Source organism: Rhinolophus sinicus, linkage group LG12 (assembly GCF_036562045.2).
Source record: "Rhinolophus sinicus isolate RSC01 linkage group LG12, ASM3656204v1, whole genome shotgun sequence".
NCBI lineage: Eukaryota > Metazoa > Chordata > Mammalia > Chiroptera > Rhinolophidae > Rhinolophus > Rhinolophus sinicus.
Genome location: NC_133761.1, coordinates 14,481,434 through 14,504,570, shown reverse-complemented (window position 1 = coordinate 14,504,570; position 23,137 = coordinate 14,481,434). Strand labels below are relative to the sequence as shown.

General features: G+C 41.1%; 1 protein-coding gene across 5 annotated transcripts in view; it reads left to right on the top strand.

Moving 5' to 3' along the window:
- Positions 1-14,711, top strand: part of COL14A1 (collagen type XIV alpha 1 chain) — a 224,969-nt gene extending 210,258 nt beyond the window's left edge. For 3 of the 5 annotated variants that reach the window (XM_019716589.2, XM_019716514.2, XM_019716662.2), the window contains exons 46-48: positions 9,825-9,902; positions 12,051-12,206; positions 13,810-14,711. In XM_019716589.2, the coding sequence (XP_019572148.2) occupies positions 9,825-9,902; positions 12,051-12,206; positions 13,810-13,889 (314 nt within the window). In that variant the 3' untranslated portion in view covers positions 13,890-14,711. Of the gene's footprint in view, positions 1-9,824; positions 9,903-12,050; positions 12,207-12,992; positions 13,553-13,809 lie in introns of those variants that run through there. The other 2 variants (XM_074317020.1, XM_019716740.2) reach the window with 2 other exon arrangements.
- Positions 14,712-23,137: the final 8,426 nt, after the last annotated feature.

Sequence of the window (23,137 nt, the reverse complement as noted above, 5' to 3'; positions counted from 1 at the left end):
GAACTTCCCCAAGCAAACACAGGTAGAAGAGGAATCAGCCATACTCTGGTTGCCGTTAGTCAGTGACAGTCCTTCTCAGAGACGTAGAAATGGCAGTCGAGGTAGAAAAATGCTACACCCACTAAAACTAAATCTGCGTTCCTAATTAATGGTCATGCTATGGTTTTACTGTGAATCAATAAGGCTGAGAAGTCTATAAAGAGAAAAGGGGGTCCCAGGTCCATTCCAAGCTGGGAGAGAGAAGTAGCGTTCTCATGTTTAGTATTCCTGTGGTCGAAAAGAGCTGTTGGCACTGAAGATGTAATTGGCAGAAATCTTTGGTCACAAATTCAGAATTAAAGCACGGCAGTTGTGAGCCAGGAATACCTCAGCGGTAAACATCTGTGAAACTTCTTAATGACCCTTGTATCCTGGTTTATTCATGGAAAAGTTAATCTTTATGAGACAGATCAACTTGATTAAAGAGAGAGGGCTGGTAGAGCTCTCATAATAATTTGCTGGTTGATGACTAAATATTTACAAGTCTTCCCTGTGATGCTGTATTATAATTGATATTCAGTTGCATGAGACATAGTCTTTTCATTGCTGTTGAAAATCTGCTGAAATACGTATTTGCTTCCTTCCTCTTCTGCTTCCCCATCTCCTGCCTCTCATTCTGAGAGATGAACTCCCGAGAAACAAAGATAGAGTTTTCTCTTTTCTCACCCAATAAGTATCTGGTAAAGTCCAGTTTGAATGTATTTTGGAACAAGACCTTCCCCTGAAGGTTTGATGGATTGTCTTCCTAATGTTTGCAGGATTTTTTTTTTTTTCCTATTGCAAAGTAACTCTTTACATTCATCATGGCTGCAGAGAAAAGCTCTACATACTATTAGTGATCTATTACTATGTAATAAATTACCCTAAAACTTAGAGCACTTTAAAACAACAAAACATGTGATCATGGTTTTTATGGGTCAGGGGTTCAGGAGTGGTTTAGCTGGTCGCTTCTGGCTCAGGGTCTTTCATGAGGTTGCAATCAGGATGTCAGCCAGGGCGGGCTACGGTCATCTGAAGGCTTGACTGGACTTGGGAGATGTGCTTCCAAAGCGGCATACTCACAGTGCTACTGGCAGGAGTCTCAGGGCCTTCCTGACTATTCCTCTTACATCTAGCGTGACTAGGGTGGGTCTCTTCGTGGGATGCTTGAATGTTCTTGCAACATGGTGGCTGCCTTCCATGGTGGAGCTAGTGATCTAAGAGAGACAGGAGGGAGGCCCTCACACTGCCTTTTTTTGCCTGTTCCCAGAAATCACAAGCTTTTACTTTTAGCATATTCTATTAGAAGGGAGTCCCGAAGCCCAGCCCACACTCAAGGAGAGGGGAATTAGGCTTTACATTTTGAAGAGAGGAGTAGCACAGAATTTGTGAATATGTATTTAATCACACTCCTTTAAATTATACCGAGGCCTCTGGCCCTGCAGTGTAAACAAGGTGATACTTTCATCCCTAAGAATGATTTCCAAGCAGTCTGACTTCTCAGACACTTGTGAAGGGTTGGCTCACTCAGTGTCTTCCTGTTTTCACCATTTAAATGGGTACTTTTCTCCTCCTCCTCCTTTAAATTATTAAAATGCCAGATGTAGCTTTTTAGAGGGAAATAAAAGATGTAGATTCAAGCACCTTGAAAGAGTAGCACCTACTGGAAAAATGTTTTTGTAGACTTTTTTTGTGTTCCTGCCTCTGGAATTAATTGTACTCAGAATAAAATGATTTTCCCAGCAAATACAAAGAACGACTTTTTAAAAAGCAATCGACAAATTTAAATCACCATCAAATTGTGTCCCTACCCTTTGTACTTAGTAGAATATGACTATTACAATAACAAAAGGTGGTAACTGGTGTTTTGTCTTTTTGTTGTTGTTGTTATGAAAGCTAATACAATTGTTTCTGTCGCTTAAACATTTGTGAAACCCTTAATTGGAGTGTCTGTGTAGTAGGTCTTAGCAGATTCTTTGCATTGGATTTCAGTTGCTGTTTGGGGGAAAGGGAATTGTGCTAGAAATACTACTCAAGGTATATGCCATCTCAATAAGATATTTTTGTGTGGTCCTGATGTGTATTTTCCAATCAGCATCATTTCAAGTATACAGTGGTACTTCGGTTTTCGAACATCTCCATTGACGAACATTTCTGTTCACGAACGCTGTAAATTTTATGTATCCATGGTATCATTAGATAGTAAAATTCATGCTAAATTTGCAGATTTAGGGGTTGATTTTAAAGGTCTGGATAGGATTAATCCATTTTGCATTACTTTCTATGGGGAAACCATCCCTCGGTTTTCGAACGTTTCAGAACTCGCACAGTCTTCCTGAACGGATCATGTTTGAAAACCAAGGTACCACTGCATACCCTTTGCTCTAGCCAAACTGAAGTGCTCAGTATTGTTGGTATTAGTCACCTTTTGCTGCATAACAAACCAAACAAATCTTGGTTACATACAACAATGAATATTATTTCTCACCATATGTCTGAGGGAGGATGGAGGCAGTTCTGCTCTGCTTGGGCCCTGACTGGAGAGGCAATAGCTCCCTAGAGTACATGCTCCTTGTGGCAATCACAGAAACAAAATAGGGTAACCCGACCACCTAATCATATTTCAAGCCTCTGTTCATGTCATTGCCACTAATATCCCCTTGGTCAAAGCAAGTCACATGGCCAAGCTGAAATCCAAGAGGTAGGGAAATGCATGAACACATAGGCTGGTAAAGAATTCAGACTACTAATTCGGTTTACCACGTTCTTCATGCCTGCCTTTCCTTTCCTACCACACTCAATGCTGGTCCCTATTGTGCCCTCTTCTTAGACCCCTTCTTGGATATTCACATGCTCTTCCCACTCCCCAGAACCCTCTTTCTTCCTCTGGCTCATTCATACTCAGACTGTAGAAACTCATCTCCAGTATCACATCTGCCAGACCATTCCTCCCTCATCATGGTTTATTTGTTTGGCCAGTGTATTTGTTGTTCCTATGCTGCTTGACTCCAGTGGAACTAGACTAATTAAGAGTTCCCTCATTTGTGCTCCTCTATCCCAGGCATATGCATCCGGTGACAGCAGTTTCCCATTATATTGTAATTATTGATATACTTGTCTTTGCCCTGGACTGTGAATTCCTTGAATGGGGCTGTGCCTTTCATCTCTACACAGCTCCACAAGGAGCAGGAATGAATATGTGATAAATGAATAGATGGCTGATCCTACCTCATTAGTGTGGGAAACATATCATTTAGAACCCAGGTAGAATATATTTTCTTGAATTGTCCTTTAATGATCTCATTTCTGTTAATCCTGTCTCACCAATAAGGCTACATGCTCCCATAAGACCAAATTTAAGGTCTCTTTTCCTTTTATTCCTCACAATACCTGAAATACAATGGTTATTTCATGAACCATAAATTATTTATGCTGTTGATTACCACTAGCTCTCTGGCTGCCAGTCCTCATTCTCCCTAGAGCCATGATATAAGCAGAAGCCCGTGTGGTTATACTATGTCAGTCCTAAGACATCTGCTAATAGCCAATTACTGCCAGCTTGACAATGTCAGCAGTTTCTTCAAGTCATCATTGTATAAATTTAGCTAGAAAAACAGGGTGAGATTTTTAAGTAAGAGTTTTTATTATACTGGGTAGGAAATGCATATAACATAGCAAATTCATGGACATTTTCAGGGCCCAAATGTAAGTGTATCTAATTTAGAAGTCTGTGGTCAGTATACACAACGGAAAACTATTCTGCCATAAGAAAAGATGAAACAGTACCATTTGTGACAACATGGTGGATCTTGAGGTTATTATGCTAAGCGAAATAAGTCAGACAGAAAAAGTAGAGAACCATATGATTTCACTGATACATGGGATATAAAACCGAAAACAACAAAGGAACAAGACAAACAAATGATGAAACAAAAACTCATAGACACAGACAATAGTTTAGTGGTTACCAGAGGGTAAGGGGGGAGGGGGGTGGGAGATGAGGGTAAAGGGATCAAACATTGTGATAGAGAACTGACTGTGGGTGGTGAACACACAATGTGAGGTATAGGTGATGTATTGCAGAATTGTACACCTGAAACCTATGTAACTTTACTAACCATTGCCACCCCAGGAAACTTTAATTTAAAAAAAAAAAGACCGAAGGATCTCCCGCCTATATAACCATGTATCTAACTGATACAAAAAACCCAAAGTACAAAATATTCTGTTGTCTTGATCTCTAGCTGGTTAGTGAGTTCCTTTGCCCACCGGTTAGCCCGGCTTAATGATTTAACAAATGTTCCTCTGGCTTTTCCGTGGGACTAGCACGGTGTCTTTTGGTGGCATTAAGCTTCGCAAAATTCCAGTCTGCCTTAACTAATTTTGGTTGTACCCGGCACGGGCAGATCTATGTTTTGTGGGGCCAGAAGCTTAAACAATTAGGAGTTAAGAAAAAGGCGTCTGAAGTTACAAACAAAAACCTAAGTAGCGAGTATTGAAGAAGTACCATGTGAGGGGCCAGCCATATGCAAACTCCCTTGTCTGAGACATAAAGCTTGTCATGACCTGTCCTAGAGTGGCCTCTTAATCTACTGCTCCCCAGCACAGCTGCCAAAGCCATACCAAGCCACCTCTCGTTCCTCAGGCATACCCTGTCCTCGCTTACCTGCTGGCCTTTGTGCGTGTGTTTCCATCGGCTCCTTCATTACAGAGCTGATGCCTGCTCTCCAACACTTCACTTCAAGGGTCGGCGATATTGACAAGCCTGTGATTCCCCACAGATGCTTCAGTTCTGTGCACTCATACTTTGTTGTAGCTACTCTCACACCACATTATAGCTACTTATTTATTTGTCTGTTTTCCCTGCTATGCGGTCTGACAATTAAGTTCGTGCACTTGTTGGAAAGACCTGGTCCAGCACCTTGTACCTAGTGGCATTCAAACATATGTTGCATGAATCACAGATCCTACTTGCAATTTTTCACCATCATTTCCCAGGCAACGGACAATATAATAACATAGCTGAAGCCTTGTCTCACCGTTTCTGTGACTTTTGGTAGAATTACAATGAATTACAATGAGAGCATTAACCAGGCCTTGCTTAGAATGTCAGGGATCAAGAGGCGGGTGATTGTCCTCCATGGAGTAGATGAAACTCCAGCTTGGGGCGCTCCATGTGGCCGAGGGCATAGAAATGAGTACACTCTCTCTACTCAGAGGCCACCAGGCCAAAGGAAATGGGAAACTAATAACCAAGGGCCAGACCCTGGACATGGAGTCAGTCTGAGCAGGGTGAATCTTCTTAAAATCCATCCCGAGTCTTGCTCAGAGCAGAGGTCAAGTGCACAAACCCAGGGAAGTAAGCTGAGGAAATGTGATAACCACATTTCAGAGTGTTGAATCAGAGAAAATGTGCAGACAGACTCAGCAGGAAGTTCAGGAAGCCACGACTACAGCAAACAAGACAAGACACGCAGCCTAGAGAGCCAGCTTGGGGTGGAGAAGCAGAAAATGCAGTGGTTAAGTGTACAGGCTTTGGCACCAACTTGCGTACAGTGAAATCTTGGCTCTTACTAGCTAAGGACAAGTGACTTAACCTCTCTGCATTACAGCCCTCTTTTAGAGTTAATAATGGTGCCTGCTCTCTCAGTTCTTGCAAAGACTAATTGAGTTTATACATGTAAAGCATCTAGCATTCAAACCCTAGTGAGGTCATTTATAGGCATAGCTTGATACGCCAGCTACCTTGTTTGACAGTTATTTCTTGAGTGCCTATATGTGCCTGGCACTAGGAATACAATGCAGAGCTAAAACAAACAGGCCTCGGCCTTAGGAGACCAGAAAAGAAAATATTGGAGGGTCAGTATTTGGTAAGGGAGAATCAGGTAGACCTGAAATGGTTTTTAATGAGACTCTTAAGAAAGAATGAATATGTCAAACGTACCACTCTAGTGGGGGACATTGGTAATGGGGAAGGCTATGCAGGTGTAGGGGCACGGGGCATATGGGAACTCTCTGTGCTTTCCATTCAATAGTGCTGTGAATCTAAGACTGCTCTAAAAAGTAGAGTCTATTTAAAAAGTTTAAAAAAAAATACGACAGTAAGATCTAAGAGAGTAGATCTTAAAAGTTCTCATTCAGAAAGACCGAAAACAAAAAAAGTGGATGAATAATAGAAAAGACTTTTCTCTGATTATCCTAATTATTTTTGGTCACTCCTACTTTCATCTTAGCTAAATCTAAATCATGTTTTCGTAAATTAGATGTATATCATTTACATCCGCTATGTTCATTTTTTAAAGAACGGCAGAAAGTGAAACTTCATTGGAGCCAATGATACTCATTTCTCAGAGGCACTGGTAGTTGATATGACCACACAAGGAACTTGTTAGAAAAAGCAGTGTTCACATAAGCCAGGCATGTGAAAGGAAGAGCGAAGCTGCAGCCTAAGGGATTTTGTTTGTTGATTCTGCAAGGTCATGCTTGCTTTTAACAGTCAGCTGCAGGTTGGTATAAACATTCAGTCACTCAGTTCGTTTTCCAGTGTTTACTGGGCACCTATTACATGTGACACTGCTTGGCTCTGACAGTAGAGTAATAAATGGGGATAATCCCTCCAGTCAACAGGCTCATAGTTGCAGACTAAATGAATATAGGAACAAGCAATGCAATGGGGTAAGTGGCAAAGGAAGTCAGGTAATATGGAAGCAGAGAACTCATTCATTTATTCATTCATTCATTTGTTTGTTTGTATATTTATTTGTTAATTTGTAACAATAGTTATTCCTTAGTCACGTGCCATGTGGAAGGCACATATTAGAAGTATTTGGGATGTGACACCAGTATTTGGGATGTAGCCATGGATAAGACAGATCATCCTTGCCCTCTTGAATCTCTTGTGCTTCTTCTGCCTGTTGTGGTTATAGAGAAGCGTTGAGCTGGGTATTGAAGAATGAGGAGTGTTTTGGAGACAGCCAAGGTGAAAAGGTGTGTCAGAAGGGACTGTCCCGTACAACTGGGAATCCCAATGCCTTGTGGAAAACGTGCTGGCACTTAGCTCTGCTGACTCCATCTCCACATCAAGGGACCCGATCTTGGGTCTGCACAGAGATTTCGGAGGGAAGCCCTTCTGTGGGGGATGACTGCATTTTGTCTGTAAAGAATGATTCTACCCAGACTCCATTGCCATCTGTCATCTCAAGGACAGTCACAGGCTATTTTAGGACATTTTGATTTCCCTCATATTAATCAAGGCCTACAAGGCTCGTCAAAATATATCCAGATTTAGTTTTAGAGATCTGCAGTATCTAAGCTTAGCCTTCGTTTCAATCCTCATCTTAGGTACTTAAATATTGATTTTTAACATTTTTGTTTTATTCCAAAAAAATGTATAACCAAGCGCAGTTGTCATGGACGTGAATATTCCTTCAGTCTCAGAACCAAAAGTGGACACATAGTTATATATTAGCCCACGTACAGTTGGCTCATAACCTCAAGGATAGTCAACTCTAAAATTCTATTTTAAGATATCATTGTGTCCTTAGAATTTTTTTTTCTTTATTTTTTTTTAAAGCATTTTGAGGGGCTGGAATAGGTTGGTGAGGCTCTGCCTCTCTTCCCTTGACTTGTATTACAGACAATATCAAATTCCACTTGTTTTTTCTCTATATAACTGGAAAATTGAAACAACTGGACTTTCTATTAGCCAATCTTCCCCGCCTTTTGGTTTCTTTATGAAGGCGTAAAGGAAAAGCCAGGAAACTCTTGTCGGGGGTTGTTCCCAAGAATACGTTCCTGGATGTCCTGTTCAGGCTAATCTCCTGTGTCTTCTTGTGGAGAGTCACCAAGACGCCATGCTGTTAACATTGATCCTTGAGACCATAAGTTCCTGGGAGGCCCGAGTCCCACACAGTTAATCATGTGCAGCCTGGTGTTAGTCATCCGTGTATTTTATTATGTTCTAATTCTTTAAAAATTGGTGTTTCCCTGTGGGAAATGTGACTCCAGTTCTAACAGAAGAAGCAGTTTCTGCTAGATTCCCTGATGCATGTTAGGGCACAATCGTTCGCAAGCGAGAGAGCTTCTACCAGCTCAAACATAGTCACTCCAATTATTAACCAATTAGCTACACTAGTAACTAACTGGGTCATGCCCAGTAGGTGTACTCAGGCTGGTTTTCTGTCGGAATCAAGCATTAAAAATGTTGACTAGTCTAAGTCGTGTGCTTCTTCAACTCATGCAATTATTTTTTTTTTTTTTTTTTGCGTTGTTTTTTTTTTTTGGAGGAATCACTCTCTCTTACCATTTCCTAAGAGAAGAATCAAGCCAGAAGCAGGAGAGCATAGGCTCGGTGGGTGGTGCCCTGCCCTCTCCTTGTTGTGCTGACCTTGTCTGACCTCAGAAAATACCACTAAGGCCACATGCAACAGGCATGGGTACTGGGGAAGCATAGCAGTGGATGGAGTAGCCCTGAGGACCACTAACAAGGAAGAAGGGCTTTTTACAAGATGCCAGGTCTGCCCTGACCCCACGAGGTGGTCACAAGAAACACGCAGACACCAAAGCTTCTAATCAAGGGACAATCCTGTGCAGTGATTATGGTTGCATGAGTCGTATAGAAAAAAACTATTAGTTGGTCATCAGTCATTTTTTTTTTTTAACCAACTATATCCAGAGCAAATACTACACGAACACCTTTCTTTCTGGAAGTTATAAACCATGATATTAAAAGTGATTATTTTTCAAGGGCTGGAGTTCTTGCGTGTTGGATCTCCTAATTTGTCGGAATATGTATTGCATTTAATCAGAGGCACCAAAAAAAAGACTCATTTGTCATCTTAAATACTGTAAGACACTTGCATGCCTGCTCCCCATCAAATTGGTTATTTCATTTATTTATGTTCCTTTTCTAGGCTTTGCCAATTCGCACATAATTTCTCTATTTAGTGTAATTGCGTAGAGATGCAGTTCCACATTCTACTATTTCAAAGCATTGTTGCACATGAAAAACAGACACCAGAGATCTTCTGGGATGTGAGTCAGGGTAACCCTGACCCCATTCTGATGCAGCTCTCTCTTGGACTGGTTGGACCTCAGTGCAACGCGCTGTCACCTGTCCAGCGATCTTGTGATCGAACCTCCTTGGACACCAAGGTGTCCGAGCATATGCTTCTTTGGTTTTTGCCTATGAAAATGTATAGTTTGTTAATAGCACCATAAATTATTTGGAATAAGAAGTCAGCTCTGTGGAAAAGACACATGAATAGGTTTAGATTTTTTTATGGGGCTGAATCAGCCAAATCAAACACAGGCCTTCCTGAGGCTTCCAAGTTTTTAATGGAAACTCACGCTCTTTAGAACTCTGCTGCCTAATTATAATTCATGCCTTTTGCAGATACATTACAGGGTGGACCAAAAGGAAAATGTTAGACATGTTCACTTATGACTTCTATTGTGTTACTTGTGGCGTGCCAGCTGCATATGTTGATGGCCGCGTGCGTGCAAAGACACTGGCCAGCTCCTGGCAGGCTGAACCACTTTAGTAGGAAGGAGGAAGATAACTTTGCAGTATTGCAAATACAGATGCCATGCTCAGAAACAGAGCCGGTTTTCTATGTGTGGCTGTGCGTAAGTCACCAGTGTCAGAATTTAATTTAAAAGTCCCATGGTAACCATAACCCAGACGAACCCCATCATGGTTTCGTTAGAGAGGTCCTTTGGAAACCCAGAAAAAAATGGACTGTCCAGATTTTATTTTAAGGAGACTTTTTCTTTTCTATCTTTTTATTTTTTATATATATAAACAGGTCTAACTGGTGTCAAGGGAGAAAAAGGAAACCCAGGCATTGGAAGCCAAGGTCCAAGAGGTCCCCCTGGGCCAGCAGGTAAATCTCCCTACCTGACAGGAAATTGCAAATGAAAATTCTTAATCTTCATATTCACTGGATATCACAGGTGAGGAAAATGGCCATATTATGTCCTTGTATCTAACTAGAATGGCTGTTTTTCTCATTCCTTTTGTTAGGAGGCCAGTTTGTTAATCCTCCTAATACAAGCCCACAAAGTTACAGCATGTTCTGGATCTCACTGGTTGCATGCGTTAGGATAGGCTAGGATATGTGGTAGTAACAAATGCTTAGTGGATTGACACCATAAAGGTTTATATCACACTCTTACAAAGTTTGATGTGAGGTGGTTTCCCTCCATTTTGGAGAAAAAGGCCTCCAGGAAACAGATAAAGGAGGCATGTCAGCTATCAGCTTCTTCAATGCAGAATGGCAGAAGTCACTTGCCGTATTTCACTGGCTGGAACTAGTCACACAGCTGCAACTGACCTGCAAGGGAAGCTCAAAATCTCGAGGAACACATGGATATTTGATGAGCGCTGATAGTTTCTGCCACCCTGGTAGTTACTGAATGAGTTTTGGGTAAAGTTTTGTGTTTTGTCTACATTACTAGGTGCTTGCTTTTAAAATGGTCTCCAGATGCTCACACTCGTTACAATTGTAAGAATAGCCTTCAGATGACCATACTTGTTAAAATTATAAATTGGAATCCTGTTGGATATTTACAATCCCAATCTTGGCCACATCAAATCAAATGCTTTACAGATTTTTCCTTCCAACCTAATAATGATTTTGGAAAGTACTTTTTCTAGGACAGATTCCTAATGCAATGCACTCCTTTTGAGTGTAAATATTCTTGTTATTCGAGATTATGTGAGAAACTGATCTAGCATCATGCATTGCACAGTATGCGTGATTGGTGAATGCTGATTGAATGAAACTGAAGGTATCTGAGAGCCATAACACTTTTCAAATAAAAGGTAATAGTTGTTCCTAAGTTTCATTTTGGTGCTAGGTGAAGAATATCTTTTTTTTTAAATTAGTTTCAGGTGCACAAAACAAAGTAATAGTTAGACATTTATCATTTGTATCCCTCATGCTGTGTCAACCCCCCTCCCCCATCCACTATCCCTCTGACATCGCACAGAACTATTACATTTCCACTGTCTCTATTCCTAATGCTGTACTCCACTTCTTGTGAGTATATACGTGTATATGTATATCTGTGTGTGTGTGTGTGTGTGTGTATATATATATATATATATAAAATTGTAGTTGACATTCATTATTGTTCAACTCAGCTTCAGGTGTACAGTGCAGTGATCAGGCATCTACATCATCCCTGAGGTGGTCTCCCTAATGAGACAAGTGTCCATCGGATGCCCTACAAAATCTTTACAACATTATTGATTACATTCAAGCAGTCAGTAACTATAAGATTGCCACGGGGTTACAAAAGAATATCTTTTAAGGACCGTTGGAATCCAGGCCTAAAAACGAACATAACCCACCACCACCAAAACAAAACAAAACCTTGCCTGATAAACTGCTTCAATTCACAAAAATTTTACTCCCTCTCCTATTTTCACTTAATCTAAATTTTCAGCTGTTATAAGCTAGCCTAAAGAAATTTTGGATTAGTGTATTGGGTTCAGTTTCAGACTTTTCCTTTTTCTCCTGTAGGATAATTTCTTTCAGACCCAGACTAATTCATTTCAATTATCTGCCATAAACCAGTATAGATGATGAGGTTGAGACTGAGTGTCTGTATGTGTGTGTTTGTTTGTGCACGCATGTGTGTGTGTGTGTGTGTGTGTGTGTGCGCCCATACACTGAATTCATAAGGAATGACACTGGGAAACAGAAGCTCCATAAAGAAAACATGGTTGAGAGTAGAATCCTCCTTTCCCGTTAATATCCCAGAGGTGATAGGAAAGAATACATTTTGCTTCCCAGATTTCCTGAGCTGATTAAAAGCACCGCCCTCCAGGAGAATGTGTGACTAAAGTAGGATCCTCTCCCAGGGAATCCAGTTTAGGAAGAAGAACTCAATGAGTAGAAAGAGGCAGGTTATCCTAACTGTCAAGACGTGTAAGGTTGCTTCTTGTAAGAGTTTGCTTCTTGGTCTCAAAACTCACCCTGCGGTAGTAAAGAGACCAACTATTTTCATTTGTGGGTGCTTTTTAGGACCTGCAGGGGAGAGTCGGCCTGGAAGCCCAGGGCCCCCTGGCTCTCCTGGACCGAGGGGTGCACCCGGTCACCTGGGGGTGCCTGGACCACAAGGTCCTTCCGGCCAGCCTGGATACTGCGACCCCTCTTCATGTTCTGCCTACGGGGTGGGAGGTAAGTGCCAGCCTCTTGAGCAGTGTTTTACTATGGCTAATACCATAATGGTGAAAGGGTGCTATGCAAAGTACACCCATGATGGCAGGGAAGCAGAACTTGAACTTCTTACTGCCTTCAATTATCCCGTGGCATCTTCTATAAAGTGCAAATGACTGTAGAGGTTATCTCTTTAAAAAGCGTAAGAGGGAATTCAAAATAACAGCACCTCTAAGCCTTCCTTGTTTCCAAATGGCAATTTGCACACACTTGGCCTCTGACCTGTTTGGTCACTGGGGGACGTATTCAAACATTCTTCTGGGCCCCTCATTCTATGTCACTGCTGTGGTGTGGCCATGATGTCCTGTCAAATTTTACTCTTGTTTTGAGGAAACCTCCCACTTAGAACTTCCCCAAAACTGGGATCCCCTAGATTCTTTGGGGTGACATCCTGCCCACCACATACATAGGTGACCGAAAATCATTTTAAAGAGCAACGAAAGTAGCCCTGATATCCTTGCCTCATTACTAACTACTGGACTGAGACTCTAAAGAGATTATACTTCCTAGAAACATCTATAGTCCGCATATGCTGGTGGGTTGTGCGATGGGACATGTTCTGACATCGTCGCCCTTGGAAGCATCAAGGAAAGGTTCAGAGGCTGCTTTGGGGCAATGAGCTTATTAGTCGATGAAGTTAAATTTAACCTTATTTGCCAGAGGAACTGGTCAGAGTTTTGCTGATGTGTTTTTCTCTGTTCATCTCTTCCCTCCCTGTTCTCTCAAATCTCGCTGTCCTTTATTAAGACCTGATCCCTTACAATGATTACCAGCACTGAAGTGCAACGCCTCTACTCTGGGAAACTGGCTATGGATACAAGACCTGTCCTGTTGACCACCACCACCCAGCCCCTGCCCCTAGCAATGGGCACTCTGCTTCCCTGCCTCACCTCCTCCCCTACCTGCCCACTGTTACATCTCTTGCCCTCCCTGCTCCCTACACACACACAGTGATATGCCAGAAGTTAACCAAATCACATGTCAACCACAATAGAAACGGACTGCTCTATATCCGCTTGCATATAGGTACACAAATGTGTACCAAGAATTGATCCCAAGCTCCCCTCTGTGAAGGTTCAGTAATAAAGTTACTTATCTGTGCCTTCTTTTCTATCCTGTCCCCACACAAGATTGATGGACGTCTTTCTCCCTGTCTGCCCTACTCTCCATGATTCCTCTCATCACCTCCCCTCCCTACAGCCCCCTGGTGATGGATTTCTAACACGAGATCGGTTTTTAAAATTTATTTTTCATAATTCTGCGGAGTTTTCAGGGTTTCTTTTGTAAATAAAACATACAATATTTAATCAGCTGGCTGTGATTCTAGTTTTCTAACAATTTCTGCAATGTATCTGTCCTTTCCTTCTTTTACTAACCATCTGAAACCTCATGCGGAAGGAGCAAGCAGCGTGGTGGGTAAAGGTAGCTACTGCTTTCTACCCAAGCAGGAGATCTCTGTAGTTTAATGACCAACTCTATGTCTCTGTGGACCTATATGAGGGGAGAATATCAATTTATGGTTTCTGGGTCCTATCAAGTCCCCACCCCCACTCTTCCTCTCTAGCTCCCCATCCTGACCAGCCGGAATTCACTCCTGTCCAAGATGAGCTGGAAGCCATGGAACTGTGGGGCTCTGGGATCTGATAGCCTCATGAGAAATTCGAAAACCAACTGCAAGACCTCTTAAGGGACTTCATTCAAGAAGAATGGCATTATGTGGTTTGTATATGACCTTTGGGGGGCTTGTTTCATCCGCCTAAATCGCTTCCTTGGATATGGTTATTGACAAAATTTATGTTTTCCAAAAATCCCCTTAATCTGTGGCACCATAGGATTGATTTTTCTCTGTTGTTTTAATGATATGCCAGAATAGTTGTTTTTCCAGAGAATAATGCTCAGAGAAATTTGGCAATGAACAAACAAACAAAATACACATATACACACACACATAAATATTGAACTATGGAATCTTTTCTGTGTTAGATTATCTCAAGTCCCAAAATGCGACAAGGCAGATATGATTGTATTTAAGGGAAATAGGTTCCTCACAGAACAGGAATTTAAAGAGATGCAAAGATTATGAATCCCCCTCGCCCCAATAGCCTTGGTAAAAAGAAAAAGGGATTATTATTGGAGAACCTACCTCTTGCTTAATTGACCTGTCTAACTCTGATCACTTGGTAACTGGTTTCGCTGCTATCCAAGGTTATGTGTTAGAATATAACCTTTCTGAATTTGGTGATTTAAACAATAGATTTAGTTTTGCAGTGGTTTTTGACATGTAAAATAATGACTTTCCACTGGTTCTGATGCAAAGAGATCAAATTTTGATGAACAGTTTATCCAGCAGTATTCCAAGGCTTGCCCTCCTTATTTACACGGATTATTTTGTACATGCAGATAAGTTTTTGCAAACCTATTTTTATTCCTTTTTTTTTTTGTAAGCAAATAAAAATTTAAAACGTGTGTGGATTCTTTTTACTGCATTTCTAAATGTTACCTTAAACTTTTGTGGTCTTAACTGAGTCTTAACCAGAAAAACAACAGGTGCCTTCCTTCAAACAGGCATTCTGTCATTCATTCATTCACTCTGAGTGTAGTACGAAGCTTAACAGAAGAGGCAGTTGCCTTGAACATTCTCATTCATTTATAACCCCCAAGACAGCAGTGGCAATGAAAATACAAGACATCTGATGCTAAATGATGTTTAGCAGTGGTTGCCTGAAGAGCCTATCTTTCTTCTGGTATTAAGAAAACCTTGAAAATTCTCTCTATAAGACTAAGAAAAAAATGAGGTTGAACCCAGTAGACTCTCACTCTAAAACAATAATTTATTTTTTTCTCACAAAGGAAAAAAAATCTAGATATTTGAGAAAGATTGGGTTCTATTATTTATTGTTGAAAATAGAAATGAAAGAGAACTATAAACTTAACGTACGCTTTGTTTTCCTGTTGCATCTCCCTAGTAACAATGTATTTTAAAAAGTAGAGATGGGGTCATTTATAACCAGAAGTTGGATTCTTCCTAGATCAGGAAGTTCTTCTGAACTTCTTTGGTTCCCCTCACCATGCAGATCTGGTTTATAACCTTTCCAGCAAAAGGATTCAAAGAGTAGGTTGTACTTGTGTACCTTTGGGGATCCAGGAAAAGATGTTTTTGGGCTCCTTTGCAGGAATGAAAGAAGACAGTGAGAGATAACCAACAGCTGTTCCCTTTAAGTTATGTAAGATGATTCCACACGTAGGAAGCAGGACTGATGAGGAGGAAAGTTTGCACACGGTTGATTAGCAGAATCACGTGACATAACCCCTCCTTAAATGACTGGGGTATGTCCTTAGTCACTTCATATCTTTGTATCTTAGATTTCTTAGTCTTTTAACAAGTGAATAGAGTGTTTGGCCCTTGGAAATGCATAGTCTAATACCCTGTCACTCAAAAGACTCTCAAAGTTTGTTATAAATGGTGAGAGGTATAAACCATTAGAGGTTCTAATCCATTCATACTTTTCTTGCGTTGTGCAAATACACTTGGCTTTGATTTTACTTGGTGATCTACATTTGTTTATTTAAGCTATGGGAAAGTTTCATTAGTATGGAATGTGTCATCACTTGGACCCAATATGTCAGATTTTTATTGAGTGAAATGTTCAAAATAAAAGGTAACTCAGATTCAGGACTTTTATGTTTACAGTACATTACCTCATAATAACAGCTGGTCTTGAATTGCATTTTTATTGACTTATCTATTTTGACAGGAATATACTTGTGTCTTAATTTACAGATTATACCATTTCTGAAAATAACAAAGCATCATTTCATTGAAAAAAGCATTACTCTTCTGAACTTTCATCACTTTTGTTAGAAACCCTCAGTTTCTTTTTGTAATAATCATTTAGAGTAGTATTTTATATTCAGAAGGGCTTCAATTTAATTCCAGGACAACTCTCCCTCCCTCTTTCTTTTCTACTTCTTTTTCCCCACCCCATTCTTCCACAACTAATTTTTCAGGAACTGCTCTAGTTCTGAGGAGAAAACCATGAACAAGAGAGATGTGGTCTGACCCTCTTGAGCTTCCTCTCTAGTGCTGGAGAAAGACAGAGAACAAGTGAGCAAACAAGCAAAATTAATTTCAAATTACGATGAAGAGTATGAAAAACACAGGGAAAGTGCTGAGACAGCACTATGAAGAGGGCTTAAAGGAGCATCTGCGTCAGTTGGGTGGACAGAGAAGGCTTCTCTGAGGGCCTGACATTTAAGTTGAGACACGAAGATGAAAAAAGGTATGGGAGGAAAATTCCAAGTTCAAAGGTCCTTTGTCAGGAACTGCTTATCATGTTCAAGGAACTAAAAGAAAGCCAGTATGGCAGGAGAATGAATGGAACAGTGACCAAGATAGGGCTAGAGAGCCAAGGAAGCAGGACTGTGTGCACCAAGGTAGTGATTGAGATTTTCAATTCCATGAGAAGTTATTGATGGATTTTCAGCAGAAGAGTGACAGGATCTAGTGATTTAAGTTAGGGAAGGGAAAAGGTGCTTTTCCAATGAGCCATGTTGCTGAATTCTTTCCTGAAGTTGTCACTGAGCAGTTACTATAGACCAGACCTATTTCAAGGGCTTTATAGTTGAAATAGTTAGGTTGGGTTAGGCTATGCTGCGGTAACAACAATCCCTAACATATCAAGTGCTTAGCACAATATACCTCTATTTCTTGCTCACACAGGAGAGCAGGACAGCTGCCCTCCATATAGTGGCTCGTTGTTCCACACTCCTGTCTTGGGCACTTCCACAGCAACATGTAAACAGAAGAGAAAACATGGAGCATCATCACCAACTTCCTTCAGAAGTGGCACACACTACTTCCACTCACATTTCATTGGTCTAAGTAAATTACATGAACAAATTTAACTTCCTGGGGTGGAGAAGAAGTACATTTGTTCCACGGAAGCCGAAGAAAACCAGAAATATTGGTGAGAAGCAATAAAAGCCACCACTAATGTTTCAACTCATTTGATTGTCAACCCAAGAGCTAGGTAGTTCACTATTGTCCTAAGTGTTCCAAAAGACACAGAAGAACAGAAAAGTTATTTGCCCAAGAACACACAGCTAGAATTAAAGCTAGTCATTTTGGCTCAAGGTATCTACTCTTAACTTCTACTACTCTGCCCGACATATTAGTGATTCTTAAATGTAAATGACAAAAAGGGGTGAAGATGGGGATCATTAAAGTACAGATTCCTGGTCTCAGAGGAACCCCGAAAGATGCTGTTTCAGTCATCAGTGTTGGGAACTCTTTTTTTTAACCAAGCACCTCAGGTAACCAGTAGACTACAGTTTGAGAAACACAATTTTGAGATTATTCCAGTTGCACAGTGGAGAACTATGTTGGAGGGGATCATAGTGGGTGAGAAAACATTACCATGGTCTAATGCAAGATGGTGGAGGACTGACTAAGCTAGTGGATTTGACAGGACTTGTTAATTAACTAGAGGTGGAGACTAACAACTAGGTGAATGGAAATATATATATCCTCTGGGAATTACAGATTTAGGGCAGAGAGGTCAGAGTTCAGTTGAGATAACTGAGTGTGAAGGGTTAAATTGGCAAGTTGCATCCTGGGAGAGCTATCAGGGCTAAAGATCGAAGTTTAAGAGTCATGTGCAGGTAGGTAGTATAATATTTAGGCCACAGGAATGTGAGATTACCTGGAGAGCTTCCTGCCTTCTACAATCCCTCTTCCATTTTTGTTTCCACAAATTCTCCCAAACTACTTTTTCTTATTTTATTTTGAAATGTGTCCCTCAGCCAGATATTCTCCAAACTACAGCCTCAGTGAACTTGTTGCAAAACCCTTGTTACATGCTCTCTCTTGTTTCTCTGTCTTTGACATTCTTTTTTGGTTTTCTACTTGGAAAGCCCTACTTTTCTGCCCCACCCCAGTTTAAATGACCTACTTACAGTCATATTGCATCTTCAAAACTCAGCTAGGCTTCTCTTCTGGTGGGAAGACTTCCCGGAACTCCACCACAGCCACCTGGAGAGCCTTGGCAATCATGACACCACAGTTCACTCTTGTTCTTTAACCTCTGTGCTCCCATATTGTGTGCATTCTTTGAGAAGTCTTAGACTGCCCACAGCGTACTTAGCACTTGACAGCTGCTCAATAAATGTTTGTAGAATCATTGCATCCTAGCACAGTTTCATTTATAATCTAAGTCAAATCATATACTCTGTCTACTGTGGGAAGAGTTTTCTCTAGATTTAAGCCAGAACATTTTGGAGGCAAGAATAATGCCTAGAGGGCCGGCCCGGTGGCTCAGGCGGTTGGAGCTCCATGCTCCTAACTCCAAAGGCTGCCGGTTCGATTCCCACATGGGCCAGTGGGCTCTCAACAACAAGGTTGCCAGTTCAAGTCCTCGAGTCCCGCAAGGGATGGTGGGCTGTGCCCCCTGCGACTAAGATTGAACACAGCACCTTGAGCTGAGCTGCCACTGAGCTCCCGGATGGCTCAGTTGTTTGGAACACGGGCTCTCAACCACAAGGTTGCCAGTTCAATTCCTCGAGTCCCTCAAGCGATGGTGGGCAGTGCCCCCTGCAACTAGAAATGGCAACTGGACCTGGAGCTGAGCTGTGCCCTCCACAACTAAGACTGAAAGGACAACAAATTGAAGCTGAATGGCACCCTCCACAACTAAGATTGAAAGGACAACAACTTGACTTGGAAAAAAGGCCTGGAAGTACACACTGTTCCCCAATAAAGTCCTGTTCCCCTTCCCCAATAAAATCTTTAAAAAAAAAAAAGAAGAATGCCTAGAAACAAATGATCAGCTTTTATAGAAGCTTGCAAATTCAGATTGATTAGGTATTTCAGAATATGAGGAAGAGGTATTTAAATTTTGTCTTCCTATAAATGTATTCATTCATGTGTTTATGTATTTGTCCATCTTCTCTGGGCATGCATCCATCCATCTAGTGGACTTTTGATTAGTATCCGCCATGAGTTCAGCCATGTATTGGGGTGCCGGAGAAGAAAAGATGAACACAATGGCAGAAGAGCTTCCTAACTGCCAGCTCAAGTTGAAGCAGGTAAGGTCATTGGCACCAGATGGTAGAAGATCTATCTCATGCTAAAGTGTTCAGATGTCTGCCTGAAGGCAACAGGAAGTCAGTGGGTATCTTTAAGCAGATGAGTTGCCTGATGGGGCTTATTATTTGGAGGCACAATTTTGATAAGCGTGTACAAGGTAGACTGGTGTGGGGAAAGACCAAGGAGGGAAAAGACGTTTAATGAAGACCCGCCTTGTCCTGGCTTCTGTTCTGGATACTTTACATTACGTTGCTTTTCACAAGTTAAGTATTCCCTTTCTACAAATGATCAGACATGTAAGGTAAGCAACATGTCCAAGGTTACACACATACGCAAAAGAGTTAAGGGATTCTAATGCTGACTGGTTTGCTCCTGTAGCTCATGACCACTTCTCTGCATGTACCATGCTGCCAGTTAGAGTAGGTCTGATGAGGGCCTGACCACAGCTGTGCCGTGAGGAATAAGGCGGAGCCAGATTTGAGGGCTGATGGCACGGGGAGGGGGAAGTGGTGACAGGCCGAAGGTAAGAAGGGCTTCAGGATTTCAAGTTTGGGAGATTGAGTGAAAGGTAATTTCACTAAGTGAGACAGAAACTTGAGGAAGAAGACAGAATGATTTTAGAATGGCATGTTGGTGTTGAGGGTTTTTTTTTTTTCCTGTTTTTTCCAGAGTAAGTGCCCGATTAGTGGCAGATAGGGACTTAAGAAAATGAACCGGTGGAGTGATTTTTGGATGACTAATGTAGGCTGTAATAACTGGGCAAGATTCAATCCCTTTGGGCCTGTCCCCAACAAGAAGGGATGTTCAAATATAGAATGAAGGTTTCCAAGGTATGAACCAAAATATTTGGTTTAAAAAAATAATAATAACTTTTCATCCTGATTTGATGTGAGACTGGAAACACTGATGTAAAGGGTTCATTTGTGCTAGACAAGCTCAGCGTCCAGAGAATTCCGTTGCCACAAACTCCTGGTTATTCTATGCTTTTTAGGATGAACCTATCATTAACAAAAATTAACTACGTGCATATACCTGCAAAAGCTTGACATTATTATCAGACTGAATCATTCTAGTAGAAATTTGACACAAGACACCTCCATCTGTTTTTTAATGAAAAAAGCAAGTTGCAGAATTACAATATTCATCTATTACTCTGTTCCTCTGTTCATATTGAAAAATTGGGATGAGTAAACTGCAGACACATAACTATGGTTACCTCCTGGGATTGTGGGGAACTTTCACTTTTTAAAGTGTTAATTCCACTTACTGTTTAATGCTTGACGCTTCTATATTGTTGGAAACATATGTTGCAACAAGCCTGTGCTCTCAGAAGCTTAATGTTTTACAGGGAAATTACAAAAGATTTTTTAATAAACCTCTGCTTTACAAGATAATCTGTTGCCTTTTTTAAAATCACCATCAGAATTAATGACATGGGATAAGTGAAGAAGAGTGAGTCATTGATGTTTAGAAAGATGGTAGGTAATTGTGATTTTTAATGCACAATAAAAGGGTCAGTAGGCTAAATGCGTTACCAGGAGTGGTGGAGCGATTTGCTTGTCTTGGTAGCATTTCTAAATGCATAAATGTTGGTAATGATTTATTTTTTCTCTGTATCTTGCTAAGTAATAAAAATCATGTGCTGGCATGAATAACCATACTTTTCTTGCTTGTTTCTTCATTTAATTGCATTGTATCTTATTGATTAAAAAAGATCCATGACCAATGTTGTGAAATTCAATTTTATTAACCTAACTTAAAAGAAATTTTATGAAATCCAGGGAAGTAAAAATATTTCTTTCCCCAGATCTAAAATGAATGGTGCATGGTAACAAAGCAAAACTAAACAGAATGAGACAGAAAAGAGAAGTGTAATCATTTAACTCTATTTTTCAGTGTCCTGTCATCTGGCTCAAATTCAGTGAATCCTGATTTTAAAAAAAAATACCCCTGTTATGTCCTAAAAATTATGTCGCTGATATGTTAACCTGCTTGACTTTTGCTGTGAGAAATCATTATTATTTGAATGTGCTCAGTTATTGAATAGATGTATGAAGAGAGTTTGGTTATTAGAAAATGCATGTGTTTTCTCTTTACCTGTCCTTTCTTGTGTCTATGTCTATACTGTGCCCACGAACCGGAAAGTTTGGAGGCTGAAAGGATTGAACTTCACAAAGAGTTCTTTTTATAAACATTTCTACGATCAGATTTGAACCCACATAGAAGTCCTGCTAACTAAATGTCTGTTGTCACTGGCTGCCTGCTCATATTCTTGGAGGGTTGCCAAGAGGCTCTATCTCTGATTCCCCTCTCAAGTGTGAGCATGTTTTATCAAACCAGGAGAGAACCACCGCTCTAGTGATTACGAGCGGCAGAAAAGCTCGACAACTGGATACCATTCAAAAGCTGACTGTGCAGGAGCCATAACGGTCTATCCACGTTCAACAGCTTCGGGGAAGTTTTTCTTCTTCTGGAATGTCTCGCAGTCCACATCTGGGGTGCTTTCTGAAGGAATTGGATCTATACTTGCATGGCGAAACGTAACTGCACGGATGAGAATGACCACAGTCACCAGTCATCCAGTAGCCCGTTTACCCAGCAGCTTGGCAGTGTCGAAACAGGCTGATGGTTTCTGCTGGTGTATTGCTAGACATGAACAATGACATTTATGGTTACCAGAAAGATTGTGTCTTGGACACCATTTCTAAACCTTAGCATTTACTTATTTTTAAATGTTTAAAGATGAAACAGGCACTGACTGCAGCAATATCAGGTGTGCTTGGAAGCAATCCACTGCTTTGTTACTCCTCAGGGAACCATATAAGCTTGGAGTTGTACGTAATATATTCTTTCCTTAGTGGATTAAAGGTTGGATTTCTCATCTCCCTAACACTGGCATTACCAAAGAGACACTCCTATCCAGGTCTCACATAATTTCATATTGGCTGCTGTAGTAGAGACTGGCTGACTTCAGCCAAAACTATCTTCTTAAACACAAATGAATTGCTCATTGCTCAGACTCCCTCCGAATGGCTATGCGACATGTTCTCAACCAATGAAATATGTGTGTGAGTCAAGGGAGTTAAGTATGTGTGTCCCGTCCACCTGCTTCTTTCCCATTTGCCACCTGAATGAAGAGGACTCCAGGGTCTTCTTAGAGGAGGGTGGAGGCATGAGGGACAAGGTGTTTGGGTACTGGGATGACTGTGGAAGGCCAGCGAATCATCAGGAATATTTGTATTGCCTTGTTACATGGACAAGACATGAACTTTTACTAAGAACCCCAAGACACATGTGTATTATGTTAGCTAGTATTACCTCAGCTAATAAGCTGCCTTTACTCACGCAACAAAGACTGATTATAGACTATGGACCTACTATGAGCCAGGCCCTCTTTTGGAGGTTTCCAAGAGCCAGACACTGCTAGGTGCTGGGGACACACGAAAGAAAAGACACAAGCTCAACTCATCAATGGAGAGAAGCAATTATAACTCAATAAGGACATGCTTGTAATAGATGTCCATATAGGGAGTAGAGACAGCGAGGGAGAAGACATACCTAAGAATGCCTGGAAAGAACTGAGATGTAGGAAACTTGGTGGAAATAGGGTAGGTAGAGGATAACTGGAAAGTTATCCCAAGGCGTGGAGGCAGGAGGGCATGGCTGTTTGGGAATTACCAATGTTTAGTAGGGATTGGAATGTAAAGTCCAACAACAGGAGTACACAGAGGTGAGATGGACAGATGGGATTACAAAAGTGTGAGAGGGTCCTATAGGCCTTCCTAAGGTGTGTGGCGTTTCGACCAGG